We start from the raw sequence: 16,031 nt of genomic DNA on the forward strand, positions 1-16,031 counted from the left end.
TAAACACTGAATGCAGTACACTGCTTTGGAAGAAGTGTAAGTGAATCAATGCTTTAGCTGGAAAGGCTGGATCTCTGGATGGTGGGAAGTGAAGAACTGAAAGGACAGGTGTTGCACCTCTATAAGTTGTATGGGATAGTCTTGTATGATGGTGGAGTGGATGAGCAGACAATGAAAGGTGAAATATTTTTAAAATGCAAAAAAGGTGAAGGAATGGTTGCTAACCTTTTTCATCCCCCTTTTTAACTCCCCTTCCCATGCTGAAATTTCTGTCCTGGGCCTCAGCTATTATGAGAGTGAGATCACGCTAACTGGAGTAACAGCACCTCATATTTGCTTGGGTAGTTTACAACCTAATGGTATGAACATTGAATTCTCCAATTTTAGGTATCTAACTACCAATATCCTCCTCTCCCAACTTTTTCCCCCCTCTCTTCCCTGTGCCCCATTTCTCTCTTTCCCCTTCCTCCCCGTGCCCTTCCACCTATTTTTCTTCCACTGGTGGCACATTTCACACCTCTTCTCTCCTTCTCTCACCACTTTGCTTTTTCATCTCTGGCTTTTGCACAACCATCTTCCAATCAAAAAAACCCTCACCTGTTTTCAAAGGAAGTATGTGCTTGCTAATAGAAACCTGGTAACTCTGGCAGAAACTGCAAAAGCTGATCTGTTGAATGTGAAGGCTGGTAGAGTGGAAGATGAGGCCCGGGGGAACTCAATTCTTGGTCTAGCCAGAAGAAAGGATAAGGGTAGCGGTGCAGGAAGTGGATAAGATACAGTCAAGGGTTCTATCCATTATTGGAGGACTTTTTTAAGGCTATTATTATTGCCTTAAAAAAAAGGAATCAATGGTTTGTTGATTAAACACATGCAGAGCTAGTTGACTAGTATTAAGGAAATGGCTTAGAAAAAATCAGAGGCCTCAAGAGCGAGAGAGACGCAAAGATCTTCACTGCCATTCAATACTTGTCCCAAGACTACATTCTAATTCTTGCTGCCAACAGAAGGCAGAAGCTTCTCTTGTTAATATGTTTCGTTCTTATACATTGCTCTTCTAGGGGGTCCTTTGTAATATATTCTGGCGTCACATCAGTCTTCTGTGCTTTGCCTTATTTTCTTCTTATAGCTTATTCAGATATTCACTGCTGCCACTGCTCCTAATTCTTATCCTCTTGATTTTGAAGCCATAAATGTAAATGTATATTTATCAACTACAGCAACATCTCGGAAACAGCTTCTGCTCTCAGTAAAATATTTTTAAATTGACAATAATTTGTCAAAACTGCCACAAATCAGCACCTAAATTAGAGCTGCCAATACTATACTTTAAAAATAAAGACCATATTGGAATACTTGTTTTAGGCATAACATATTGTGACTATGCCATATTGTGCAGAGGCACTTCTGTGATACTCCACCCAATGATATGGGGGGCCACCCTGGCCATTAGTTCAACTCCAGGGGTTATATAAATACCAAGAATGTTATTCTCTGGCAATCTATAGCAACAGATTGATATTCTGACTTTTTGAAGGCCTCCGAACACCTAACAAACGTAATTCAGAGATGCAATGGAAAACTTTCCACTTATTTAACATATTTGTGACATGTAAGGCTCAACAACATCCAGAACAAAGCAGTGTTTGTGACTGGTATCTTGATCCATATTTCTAACATTTTCTCATTCTACCTGTACATCATGCTTTCATAAGGCATCTTTAACACTCCTTCTCAAACTAATGCAAATGCAGTTCTTTCAAAATGATTCCAGTTAATAGTTTTTAAGGGTTTTTAATTTTTTTGAGGCGTAGACAAAGCAAACATACCTGTTCTCTAATTATTGTTAACTCAGACACAATTATTTCCACACTGCTGTCACGGTCTTTTTTGTCCTTTCCAAAGGCTGGATTGTGTAAATTAACTTCTTTCATAGCGAGCAGGTTCTGCCCACTGTATTTCCGTACCTGTAAATTAAACAAGAGCTCTAAAATATACAGTTCACGTTTCTCTTACAGAAAGTTAATAAAATATTACAATAAAAGGTGTAACTTACCTTAAAAACATTCCCAAATGCTCCACTTCCAAGGTAATCTAAAATTGCATAATTACCAATAAATTTTGTTGGAGCTTTATTTTGGTTAATTCCTTCAATATTCTCAGTGATTTGATTTAGTTCATTGGCCTAGGTACAAAATAGCATTTTTATGGAACTTTGATAAAATCCAAACGCAATTCAGAAAATACACAAATGTAATTTGAGTCCTTCACTTACAGGCAAAGAGTTCAGCTTATTTACTAGGTTCTCATATGCACATATATCACGTGCATAATGTCCAACATCAATGAACATCTCAAACATATCTGAAGGAAATAATCTGCAATAAAAAGAATATCACATTAACAATGACCAATCTTGAGAGTTTCAGCAATCAATATGTAAATATTAGAAATGTGGGTACTTAGGAAAATGGAAGATGTCTGGGAAAAGATCTGTGAAACCTGCTTGGCATCATTTGCAGGAAGTTGCAGAACCATGTGACATAGATGGCTCTAGGGAGTCTGAAGCCTGGGAAAGGGTTGCACAGAGGTTTCAGTCCAGATGGCCTGCAAGTTGTTAATATGTATGGGATTTTGCAAAAGGAGCGTTGCACTGCTGCTGTTGGCGAAGTCCAGAGCAAGGGGTCACAGTTTAAGGATAAGGGGGAAATCTTTTAGGACCGAGATGAGAAAAACATTTTTCACACAGAGAGTGGTGAATGTCTGGAATTCTCTGCCCTAGAAGGTAGTTGAGGCCAGTTCATTGGCTATATTTAAGAGGGAGTTAGATGTGGCCCTTGTGGCTAAAGGGATCAGGGGGTATGGAGAGAAGGCAGGTACAGGATACTGAGTTGGATGATCAGCCATGATCATATTGAATGGCGGTGCAGGCTCGAAGGACCGAATGGCCTACTCCTGCATCTATTTTCTATGTTTCTATGCAAAAGCATGCTTGGGGTTGGTTGGGGAAATGTTGGGTTTCAATTATGTTGCAGTGCCTTCCCACCATTAATTGTGATTGGTCCAGGAAGGTGGCCTCACCAAGATGTTTCTTTATCTAGTGATAATGTTTCTTTACTTATTGGAAGTGTTTCCCCCTAAGTGCTATGTGTTGAAACGATGTTATGTGCTATTGTATGATTGGGCCAAAGAGTTGTCATTCTATGTATTTTGCAGCCTGTCTCGATAATTGGCTTGTAAGGATTGACTTTCTACTTCTCACCTTAAACCTATGTATTTGGCATTTCCATTTCCTCACACCTCAAACTCTCTAATACAGGTAACAGGCTGGAAAATCTCTTGCAACCTCTCCAAAGCCTCCCTATCCTTCATGTTACATTGCAATCAAAACTACACACAATATTACTAACGAGGCCTAACCAGCGATTTACCAATTTTTATACTCAATGCCTCCACCACTGAAGGCAAGCATGCCGTACATCTTCATTACCACCTATCCACTTCTGTTGTTACTTTGATGGAACCATAGACTTGTACCCAAGATCCCTCCATGCATCAATGCATCTGAGGGTCTTGCCATTAACTACACGTTCCTGTTCTAATTAACCCCACTCCTGCCCTGATAAAAATTCTGCCCAAATTTCTAATACATTTTTCAAAATTTGCTAAATTAATGTCGGCTGCCATGTGTACAACAAAAGAGAAGGATTGTACACACAGAAAAAAAACTATTTCCTCTTTTGCAAATTGAGAATTCTTCCCAAGGGAAATCAGGAATTGGAAATTAATGTTTACCTTGCTAGTGATGACCACTTTGCAAGAGTAAGCTTCAAAAAGAAACATATTTATGAGTTGGAGGAAGGGTGCAAGAGATGGTGCAGAGGTTGTGGGACAGAATTGAGAATAATTCAGTCCTGCCACTCAATAAAAGCACTGGTTGGACTGTGTATTTTGGATTTTATTTTGATCAATGATCAATTTGTGTTAAAATATCCCAAAGATTTAACATGAATTATGTGCATGTAAATATCTTGAATTAATCTAATCAAATTCTGGAAAACGCTCCCGATGTCTTTAATAGGTCGAATAAATGCTATAAAAATGATCTTTTTACCACAAATCCTATATTTAATTCAATCAATACCTATATATCATCCAAAAAAGTTTTTCAAAAAATTGGACTCAGACATCACAAATTTTATATGGGATTATAAATCCCACAGAATACAAAGAGCACACCTTAGTAAACCAAAAGAGATGGGTGGTCTAGCGCTCCCTAACTTTATGTACTATAATTGGGCAGTAAATATTAAAAATATGATTCACCTGCTGGACAACTCTGCCCAGCAGGTGGACTGGATTGTAATAGAGAGAGAGGACTGCTCTCCGTGTAATACAGGAGCGACTCTCCTCTCACCAATGAATCTGAATAACAAAAATTACAATAAAAATCCAATGATACATAGCACAATTAGAACTTGGAAACAAATAAAGCAGAATCTAAAATTAAGAAATCTATCTCTTTTAATGCCAATAGTCAATAATCCGTCGTTTAAACCTTCAATTATAGATAAATCATTTACACAATGGGAAAGAATGGAAATCAAAACGCTCGGACTTGTATGAATTGGGAAAATTATTATAATTTCAACAATTACAACTGAAATATAATTTGAAAAATAATCAATATTTTAAATATCTTCAAATCCGTGACTATCTGAAAAAATACACAAAAGACCATCATAACATGCCTCCAGACTTACTGGATGAAGCAATGAAGACAAAGCTGAATCAGCAAATCTAATATCATACTTATACAACATTATTTTAAATATAGAAATACCTACAACTGATGGTATTAGAAGAGACTGGGAACAAGAACTAGCTATAAAAATTTCAAAAGAGAGCTGGGATAAACTTACTATATGTGCATAAATGCTCGATCAATGTACGACATACTCCAATTCAATTTAAAACATTACATAGACTATATTATTCAAAAACCAAAATAAATAAACTTTTCCCCAATGTCTCACCCACTTGTGATAAATGTCAGTCTCAAGAAGCTAGCATAGCGCACTCTTTTGTTTTTTGTATAAAAATCCAAAAATTCTGGAACTAAATATTTGAAATCTTCACAAAATTAATTAAAATAAAACTGGTACCAAAAGCAGAATAGATCATTTTTGGAATATCGGAAGGTAACCCCGAACTAAACGTGTTTCAAAGGAACTTACTTAATTACGGGCTAATAATGGGAAAAAAGCTTATACTCAAATTCTGGAAAAACGCTCCAATACCAACAATAAAAATGTGGATTTCAAACATGTTCGAAACATTACACCCGGAAGAGATGAGACTCCTCCTAGCAGGCAAAGCAGACCACTTCCAAAAGACGTGGTCTGCATTTATGGAACTATTACAAGCATAAGGTGCAATAGTAATTTATAAAATAAATGGTACCAGGATCTGGTAACGGGGGGCAAAAAAAACACGGTTGGTATATCCTTTTTTGCGGAGTTTTGTGTTATAATAGAGCGATTGTTTCTCCTTTTTTTTCTTTCTTTTCTAGGGTCTATTTCCTTTCTTTACTTCCTTCTCTAACTTCTTTTCTAAGGGGCTTTCTTTTCCCAAAAAGTAAAAAAAAAAAAAAAAATATATATATATCTTGAATTTCTTCAGCAGATAATGATGCCACACATTTTCAAAAAGAAATTATAATTTTAAAACCATTTTTTAGTGGATTTAATTTTTCAATTGGGGACAATCACCCACAGGACTGTTGGTGCAGATCTCACAGATTACCCAAAATAGGATTGACAGAAAGAATCATAACAATTTACTTATCTTGTTTTATTAATTTAATTGACAGATTTAAACATTTTTTATAATGTTATCATAATTACCAAGCTTATGGTCTGAATTCTACTATTATAGTGAAGTATCAAGCAGATACAGCAAACTTTGTTGCAGAACTGAAAATTAGACATTAAATCTAAATGGCATTTTATCTACATTGATATTAGATACCTTTTTTTACTATTAAGAAAAGGTAAAGTACACAAATGTATTATATTCTAAATTACTACCTTTTAAATAGTTGTCTATTCCTTTCCATGCTGAAGAGAAAACGCAAAGCTCTAAATGCATAACACTGTAATGAAGATGTTATTAAAAATGTTAAGCATACATGCACTATTGAAAATCAGACATAATTCATGAAGTGCATGGCATTGGTCCACACTTAAATGTAATACAAATTGCTGTAACAAGTCAACAAAAACGAATAACATTTTGAATGCGGAGAAAAATTAAAATAAAATTCCAAGAAATGTCATTACACGTTACTAAAGCCACAATTAAACCAATTCCTGATGTATCGTACAAATGTGTTAAAACATTGAAAGTAATTAGGAATGTTTTGCAGCAACTTATTTTTCTGTTAATCTGGTAAATTAATTTTATACATGTGAAGCACACAGATCACAAAAGTGCGATCATCCTACTGATACTATGAGGCTCAAAAACCTTGGGTAATTGTGAGAAATTAATTACTCTTTTAATACCCAGTAAATGGAATGAACAAACTGATTACATAAAGTAGTACTCTACCAATACAAGGCCATAAGAAATAGAAGCAGAATCAGGCCATTCAGCCCATTGGGTCTACTCTACCATTCAAATATGGCTGATCTATTTTTCCTTCTCAATCTCATTCTCCTTCCTTCTCCCCAAAACCTTTGACACCATTACAAATCAAGAATCTATCAATCTCTGCTTGAAAAATACCCAATGACTTGGCCTCCACAGCCATCTGCAGCAAAGAATTTCACAACTTTACCACCCTCTGGCTGAATAAATTCTTCTTCATCTCCATTTTTAAGATTCGTCCCTTTATTTTGAGGCTGTGCTCTCTGGTTCTAGACTCTCCTATTACTGAAAACATCCTTTCCACGTCCACTCTATCTACATCTTTTATTATCCAGGAGGTTTCAAGAAGATTCCCCCTCATCCTTCTAAACTCCAGCAAGAACGCCCAGAGCCTTCAAATGCTCCTCATATGTTAACCCAATCATCCCTGGGATTATTCTCGTAAATCACCTCTGGACCCTCTTCTGAGCAACCACTTCCTCAGGGATTGATCCATAACTCCACTCAATATTACAATGTGACCTCACCAGTGCCTGATAAAGCCTCAGTATCATATCCATGCTTTCTTATTCTGGTCCCCTCAAAATGAATACTAGCATTGGGTTTGCCTTCCTTACCGCTGACTCAACCGGTAAATTAACTTTTTGGGAATCCTGCACTAGCACTCCCAAGTCCATTTGCACCTACGATTTCTGAATCCGCTCCCCATTTAAAAAGTAGTCTTCGCTTTTATTCTACCAAAGTGCAAGATTGTATACTTTGCTACGCTGTATTCCATTTGCCATTTCTTTGCTCACTCTCACCAAGTCCTTCTGCTGCCTCCCCACTTCCTCAACACTAACTGCACCTCCACCTATCTTTGTATCGTCCACAAACTAGGCCACGATGCCATCAATTTCCTCATCCATTAATATATAACGTGATATAGCGGATCCAACACCCACCTCTGCGGAACACCACTAGGCACCAGCAGCCAACAATGAAAGGCCCCCTTTATTCTCACTCTTTGCCATCTGCCAGTCAGCCAATCTTCTATCCATGCTAGTACCTTGCCTCTAAAACTATGGTGTCCTATCTTGTCTAGCAGCCTCACACGTATCTGAAATGTTTGTTTAAATGACTTGTTTAAAGTCACCCTACTGTGAATAGCTTTCCTAATAAACATAAGAAGAAAAATCAAAATTACCTGAAAAATATCTGCTTTTGGTGCATTTCTTTGTTTGTTTGGTAGAATTAATTTCCCAATCACATAAATGCCATTCCCCTGCACAAACAATTTATTAAAAAAAAGTGTGACATTCTCTTCAGACATTCCACAGTATATTCCTGAGCTATTAGGGCAAATGACACCTTAAGCCTGTTCCACCACTGACTAAGATCATGACTGCCTCCACCTATCCTTTGACTACCCTGTAATTCAAATGTCTATTAATGTATCCCATGACCCCTACCTCCACAACACTCTGGATAAAGTGTTCCTAAAAGTCATGACATTCCTTTGTGTCCATCTTAAATGCGTGACCTCTTATCTGAAACTACCCTGTTCTAGATCTCTACTAAGAGAAACATCCTCCCAGCATCCATCCTGTCAACCACACTCACCCTCACCCTCTTCTCTTCATACATCTGCCCTATCATCACTGTGATTAACTTATCTGCCACCATCCCAATACAAGTACATCCCTCCTCAAACACAGAGACCAAAATCAATCTCTTGGTGATATTCAGCCAGTTTCCTGTAAAGTTGCATCAAACGTTTCCGACTTTTATGCTCCATGCCTTTTGCAATAAGAAAACAATCTATTAGTCTTTTTAATTACTTGCTGGCAACATGGCAACCTTTTGTGCTTCATGCACCGGAACCTCATATCCCTTTGTACATTTTATAGAAACACTCAATTTCAGTACATAGAAAATAGAACAGTACAGCACAGGAGGTGACTACTTGGTTTACAATGGTCATGGCAAACATGATGTCAGGTTTAACAAATCTTCTTGCCTGTGCATGATACATAATCACTCCTGTCTCTGCAAATGCATGTGCCAATCTAAAAGACTCTTAATTGCCACTATCGTATCTGCATCCACCAGCCATCCTGGCAGAGCGTTCCTCTCAGTGTAAAAAACATGCCCCACACATCTCTTTTAAAATTTGCCTCTCTCACCTTAAATATACCCCTCTAGTCTTTGACATTTCCACCATGAGGATGTCTACACTATCTATGCTTCTCATAATGTTACATACTTCTAACAGGTCCTTTCCTTAGCCAACGACGTTCCAGAGAAAACAATCCAAGCTTGTCCAACCTTTTAGCTAATACCCTCTAATCCAAGTAGCATTCTGGTAAATCTCTTGCACCCTCTCCAAAGCCTCTATTTCCTTCCTGTAATGGGGCACTCAGAAATGCACACATTATTCCAAATGTGGCTTAACCAAAGTTTTATAAAGCTGCAACATGATTTCCTGACTCTTATTCTCATTGCCCCGATTGATAAAGGCAACCATACCATTGGCCTTCTTTACCACTACCTACGTGTAATTGGTTTTCTTCCTTCCAGAGGATGACCTCACATTTTCCCATTTTATACATAAGCTACTTTTGCCAATTCGCTTAACCTACCTATATCTCTCTGCAAGCTCTTTGTATCCTCCTGACAACTTGTATTATATGAAAATGGGGTCACAATAAACTTGGTCCCTTTATCCAAGTCCTTTTATCTAAGTCATTGTTCAAATGTTCAGAATGAACTTTCCCCAATGGTAAATATTTCAAACTTGTAAATATGTAAAACATTGAATGTAATAGGGAAATTAGGAAACTATAGACAAGTTAGCTTAACATCTGACATAGGGGAAATCATAGAAGCAATTATTTAAAGATGTTACAATAAGGTATATGAAACTCAAGATTACAAGATAAAAGGCAAAGTCAATGGCTTTCTTTGAAAGGAAAATCACATGTCACAAATGAATTAATTGTCCTCTCAACAGGCTTGTAAACCCACACATGGATAAATAAAATAATTTTAAGAATCAATATATTGAACACGACCAATTTATTTGAGTTCTTGAAGAAAATCCCAAGTGATCAATATCATCCTGTAGCTTGCAACTATCCTTTTCACTATCAACACACCACCAATTAGCATGTCATCTGCAAACTTATTAATCATACCTCCTACATTTGTATAAAGTTGTTTATGTATATAACCATAGGTAAGGGTCCCGGCATGAATCTCTATCGTATACCACCTGCCACAGGCTCTGCATCGCCCTCTGCATCCTATTACCAAGCTAATTTTGGTTCTGAATTGCCAACCTGCTATGAATCTCATGGGCTCTGTCCTTTTAGGAAAATGTCAATGGTGTCACTGAAGTTCAAATAGACTACATAAGTCAAACTTCCCTCATCAACATATTTTATTACCTCTGAAAAAATTAATTCAACTGGTCAGGCAAAAATCTTCCTCATAAAATCGTGCTATCATGTTTTTTTTTTAATAAAAGGTTTTTAAATGATTATGAGCTGCATGCAAAGGGATTAGTGTGTTGATTCACACAAAAATAAAATAAAAGTCGCCAAGAATTTTGGAAAGTATACAATTTTTATTGTGAGGGTTTAGAATTCAAAATAAGTAAATTCACCTAAGATTGTACAGAAATGGGAAATGTGTGCAGCTTTGATTTCAGTCTATATAAATGTGATATTCTCGCCCTTTGCTTTCGAACACTGAGGATTCTCAAGCATTTAGTACATTCAAAGATGAGATCATTTTTTTTTGGGGTATCAAAGGAATGGGAAGATGTGGTGATCTGGGCTAAGCAGATTTCAGGCACAGGATTAGTTATAATCTTATTGAATGATGGACAGTGCTTAAGGGGACAAGTGGCTAATCTTTTTTTTTGTGTACTCTAATTATTTTCGACTGGCAACCCTCTTTGTGTCATCTCTTCCCCCTCCTCAAAGGACATAACTTCTTCACAGGCAATATATTCATTTATTTTCTCCAATCACAATTAAACCCTCAAGTTAATCTTGTCAGCAAATTCCACAGTACATCAATCACCAGCAAATCTATGTTAAACATATACGCAGGTTTTTTTCTTACTTAATGCCAGATTCAATCTTGCGTGATTAGCATATTGTTAACAGGATCAACATAACCCAATTTGCAAATGCTGATATGTAATTCTTATATTATGACATGCTTCATTACTCCCAGCAGGTAGTAAGCTTTCAACCCAAGAACAAAAGTCTGATCTGCGAGTGGTAACAATGAAGCAGAACATGTGGATAAAAACACATGTCCTTGATGTTCTGACCATATCCAGATAACCAGAGCCTGAAGAAGGGTTTCGGCCCGAAACGTTGCCTATTTCCTTCGCTCCATAGATGCTGCTGCACCAGCTGAGTTTCTCCAGCATTTTTGTCTACCATGGTTTATGATAAAGCTTTGTTGTCCAGGAAATGTCTTCCGCAACACCCATCGGTGAATGGAGGTTAAAATGACAGAATATAATTTCGGAAAAACAACATCTGTATCTAGTTTCTTTAATCGATTGCCACATCGATTGCCACATCATTGACCTTTGAGTTTCCATTTAGAGCCCTTATATTTTCTGATTAGTAGATTAAGAGAGACCTAAATGTCAAGATCAGCATTGTCTCTCAGGGAATGGTTTTTCGCTACATGAAATCTGGGTCATTTTCATCTATTGAGATGAATGTGTGCAAGGATGTCCTCTTCTACATTAAATTTGTGTAAAGGAACCATCTTCCTCATCAATTAATTTCATCTTCTTGGAATATTTTTTGGCCATCAAGATTTCCACATGGTTTCATTGAATATTTAAACCAGCAGGCCTGGTTTTGAACATAAAGCTATTCATAGAATATTTACTCCCTGGCTCATGTTCTTTCAGGTCCTACAAACTCAGTGGCAGATGCCAATAATTCATTTTTCCTTATTTCATATTTGACTGTTATGCTATTCCCTCAATTTTAACATCTTTGCCTTCATAAAATGTAATGGTCAAAATTTTGGGAACTATCATTTATTTTGTCTGTATTGTTACGGGTTGTTTGCACCATTGATGGTATAATATTGTTGGCCAATATCTACCAAACAGTTACCTTCTCCTCTTCTATTAATTAGGTGCACCTTAGTACTAGATTGTATCTAGTATCTAGATTTACGAGAGTTGATGTGATCCTCAAACCCCCTGAGGGATTATGAAGCCATTTTGATGGCTGTGCAGAATAAATTGTGATGAATCCTGATAACAAGTAGAGCTCTGCAACCTCAACAAAGATAGCATGACTTTGGAGGAAGTATGAAATGTGTCATGGGCAGAGATTACATTTTCCTTGTTAGGGTGAAAAAAGCATTGCAAATCAAGGTCGGGTACATTAATGGCAATATGAATTCTTAACTCAAGCATAAATTGTGGATGTATTCTAACAAAATGTTTTGCAAGTAACTTTGAATGGACTCACCTGTACAACCTGTTGAGCATTTGTATCATTAAGCACCAGCTCAGTAAGAGCAGCACAACATGCTGAAATAACAAATTAATCAATAATCAATATATTGCTCTGTAAAGATAGCACAATTTTGTTTAGTATAGTTTATTATTGTTACATGTACCAAGGTACAATGAAAACACATTTGTTGCATACATTTAGTCAAAGAAAAGACTATACATGATTACAATCAAGTCATCAAGGGTGCAACAGTTAGTTCAAGATAGAGTCTGATAAAGTCCGATTAAAAATAGTTCAATGGTCGCCAATGAGGTAGATGGGAGGTCAGGACCACATTCTAGCTGGTGAGCGGATGGTTCAGTTGCCTGATAACATTTGGGAGGAAACTGTCCCTGAATATGGAGGTATGCATTTTCAGATGTATGTACCGTTTGCCTGATGGGAAAGGGGAAGTCAGTGAGTGACCAGGGTGAGACTGGTTCTTGATTATGCTGGTGGTCTTGCCAAGGCAGCATGGCTTAGATTAAGTCAATGGAAGGGAGGTTGGTCTGTGTGATGGTCTGGGCTACATCCACAACTCTCGGTAATTTCTTGAGGTCTTGGTAGGAACTGTTTCCAAATCATGCTGTGATACATCCTGATAAAATGTTTTATCTTGCTGGGATAACAAATTATTTAAATAGGATCAAAGCATCAGGTAGGTTAGAATATAATTCAGGCTGCTAATTATAATTTAAAACAAATTAATTTTGTTTACAACTCTTTATCACATTTATGATCTCTTTCATTTTGTTAACTGAAGTGTATCGGTCCATAGCAATGTATGGCCAACCCCTGAAGTTAAACCTACAAATATCATTAGCTTGGTCTTTATAAAACAACTGAAGAAATTATGTGATTTTATTATCATTAATGAATCATTGAAATTTGGAAGAATTCTCATGGATGCGCTGTAAAAAGATATATTAGTTCGACTGTGACCTGGTTGGTATACTAATGTACCCCATTCTTCAATAAATTTCATTGTTTATATTATTGAAAAATAATAATTAACAATGTAATTCTGTCAATTTAATTACATTAATACAATTATTAACAAAGAATGCATTGGTATAATCACTTTATTTACCAAAGAGTATGCCAAAACATAATTTTTACATCAATGTAAATGTAAATTTCACTTAATGGAAAATAAAATACCTTCTTGCAATGACAGTGTATTTTCCTGAATTTCATGAGTACTCAGCTTTTCAGACAAATAAAGCTGCCGAATTCTCCCTGAAGCATTAGCACTAGACAAACTTCCAATTGAAGAACGATCTGACACAAAGTTTCTGTCTCTAAGGCACACAAATAGAAATACATTTACAAATGCATTGTATAAAGCAGCTCAAATGCAATCTGACAGAAACAGTTCTATCTATCTAATTTACTAAATTAATGCTAGATATATGTACAGGTATTTGAACCGAGCAATTATAGAGGAATATGGAATTATTCTGCAGGTTTGTGGGATTAGAATAGATCGGCATGGTGGTCATCATTATTGTGATGGGCCAAAGGGCCTGTTTCTATGTCGTACAACTCATCGACTCCGTGATCTACAGTAAATCCATATTTCGTTTTACCAAATACTATTTTCTCTACTTTCATAGGACTGAACAAACAGCTTGTAATAAAGATAAAACATATATGAATTTCTTTAATAGATGGCCTGCAACTAATTTAATATTACATACCAACCAGCAGTACACACAAATTACACTCTTATCATCTCACACATTAATCTGTTCCAAACTTATTTCATTTTCTGAAATGTTGATATGTGGCATGTTTAAAGTAACATAATTATCATTTTGTTTGTTTTATTTAAGTATTCAAACTTAAAAGAATAAAGCATATTATACTACACATCTTAACACAATGGAACTTTTAAATGTCTTTAGATAATCTCAGAGAAATAAATTCTACACAAAAGACTGAATTATTACTTTGGATTAACTACAGAGCACTGGAGCGCCTGTAAATTGTTACTACCATAATGTATATGTACGGTATTTCATAAACAGATAGGCAAATTCAGTACAACATCTATGTATATATAACTTAATCTAATCATTATTAAAGGATTATTGATGGATACAGGATTTGCTACTTTGGATGTTGCAGTGGACACTGGTGAAATGAGCAATTTAACAGTACAGAAAGATTTTTAAAGAAAGGAAAGATCATAGTTAATTATATAATTGTAGTAATTAAATAGTTTCATATTTAGCAATAGCATAGTGTTTATATCTATGAATGCTTAGATAACTGTCACATTGTTTACCTTACAGAGTCATGGAATTGTACAGCACAGAAACGGGGCCTTCGGCCACCATGCCCATGCCAACCTTTTTGTCGATCTAGGTCAATCCCATTTAAATGAGATTACATAAAAATCAAAATGGAACATGTTGTATCCTCATTTGAATGGTAGTTGTCAAGTTAATAATTTCCTCCAATCCCATTCTTATCATAATCATCTTAATAAACTGGTAGCACAATGGACTTTCATGTCATTCTTTAAAATGACAAAATACTTTGCAACAACCATTTTACATGAAGAAGGTAATTTATTCCAAATTAAACTCTTTGAATTCCCGAGAGCTAATTGCATAAGTATTTTCAGTTCAGGAAATGTACTATTAATTTCAAAAGTTAAAATGAAAATTAAAGTTTGAAATCTACATATTTTTTAAATATCCTCGCACGTCTTTATTAAAATCCAATATCATACTTTAAGTATTTTTGACTGCTAGATTTTTTTCCTGCATAAAGATCACAAAACTTTTCTCTTTCAACTACTACTAAAATATGGTGATTCATTCTTATATTATAACATATGCGAGTCTTCATGACAAGTAACCAATGCAAAAAGATACAATTAATGGTGCTTTTCAATATTTTAAGCTCACCCTTGGAGAATGTGCAGGAGTTGCTGGATGCCCCCCCACAAACGAATCTCAGTGCTGGTATCTGGATCCTCACAGAGCTGAACCAAAATCCAAACAACACTCCACAGCAATTTGAGGTGGTCAGAATGCAACAGGCTGAGCATAATAGGAATTCCTTCGTAAATCTTAATCTGTTCTCTCACTTGAGAGTCTGCACAGAGTAGACGAAGCAGCTCAGCAGTCATTCTGTAAATACCATTAGTGTTAAAGAAAGCAATCGATCAAAAACAAGCAGGACAGAGGCAAAACTGTCCACTGTAGCTGATACCATCCCTTTTTTTTTTAGTATTCACAAAGACAATCTCAATACCTAAAACAAAAATCACATCCTGTTTTCATCACAAATTTGAAAATATTGGATTTTGTAAATAGAAAGCACACAGAGTCTTTTCCCCATCGAATCACCAGAATGACATGAGTTTGCAACAGTTTCAAATTAAATTTGGTATTCTTTATCATGCATTACAATTTTTAATTGTTGTTGGGTTATTAATATAACACATTCAGTCTGATATAAGAAAATTACATAACATGATAAATTATAAAATTATGTCATAAAATAATAAGGGTAGACAAAAATGCTGGAGAAACTCAGCGGGTGAGGCAGCATCTATGGAGCGAAGGAAACCCTTCTTCAGTCTGAAGAAGGGTTTCAACCCAAAACTTTGCCTATTTCCTTCGCTCCATAGATGCTGCCTCACCCGCTGAGTTTCTCCAGCATTTTTGTCTACCCTCGATTTTCCAGCATCTGCAGTTCCTTCTTAATCATAAAATAATAATATGTTTTAATACATTCTAAAGTAATTATTGTAAGCTTGCACTTTCCTCACTTAAAACATAGTTAATATGTTAGTGGCATATTTCCAAATAAATACTAATCTGAAATAAAATATAAAACATG

The 16,031-nt window shown here is 36.0% G+C and overlaps 1 protein-coding gene across 1 annotated transcript in view; it reads right to left on the reverse strand.

Annotated features, from left to right (window-relative positions):
• The window catches only part of nek10 (NIMA related kinase 10), a 172,214-nt gene that overhangs the window by 82,981 nt on the left and 73,202 nt on the right, over positions 1-16,031 (reverse strand). Inside the window, exons 12-19 of the mRNA XM_033047147.1 lie at positions 15,092-15,316; positions 13,335-13,474; positions 12,147-12,208; positions 7,835-7,912; positions 6,087-6,151; positions 2,273-2,375; positions 2,054-2,182; positions 1,827-1,964 (exon numbers count right to left, since the gene is read on the reverse strand). Coding sequence (XP_032903038.1) covers positions 1,827-1,964; positions 2,054-2,182; positions 2,273-2,375; positions 6,087-6,151; positions 7,835-7,912; positions 12,147-12,208; positions 13,335-13,474; positions 15,092-15,316 — 940 coding nt within the window. The remainder of the gene's footprint in view (positions 1-1,826; positions 1,965-2,053; positions 2,183-2,272; positions 2,376-6,086; positions 6,152-7,834; positions 7,913-12,146; positions 12,209-13,334; positions 13,475-15,091; positions 15,317-16,031) is intronic.

This window comes from Amblyraja radiata, chromosome 2, assembly GCF_010909765.2.
Source record: "Amblyraja radiata isolate CabotCenter1 chromosome 2, sAmbRad1.1.pri, whole genome shotgun sequence".
Classification (NCBI taxonomy): domain Eukaryota; kingdom Metazoa; phylum Chordata; class Chondrichthyes; order Rajiformes; family Rajidae; genus Amblyraja; species Amblyraja radiata.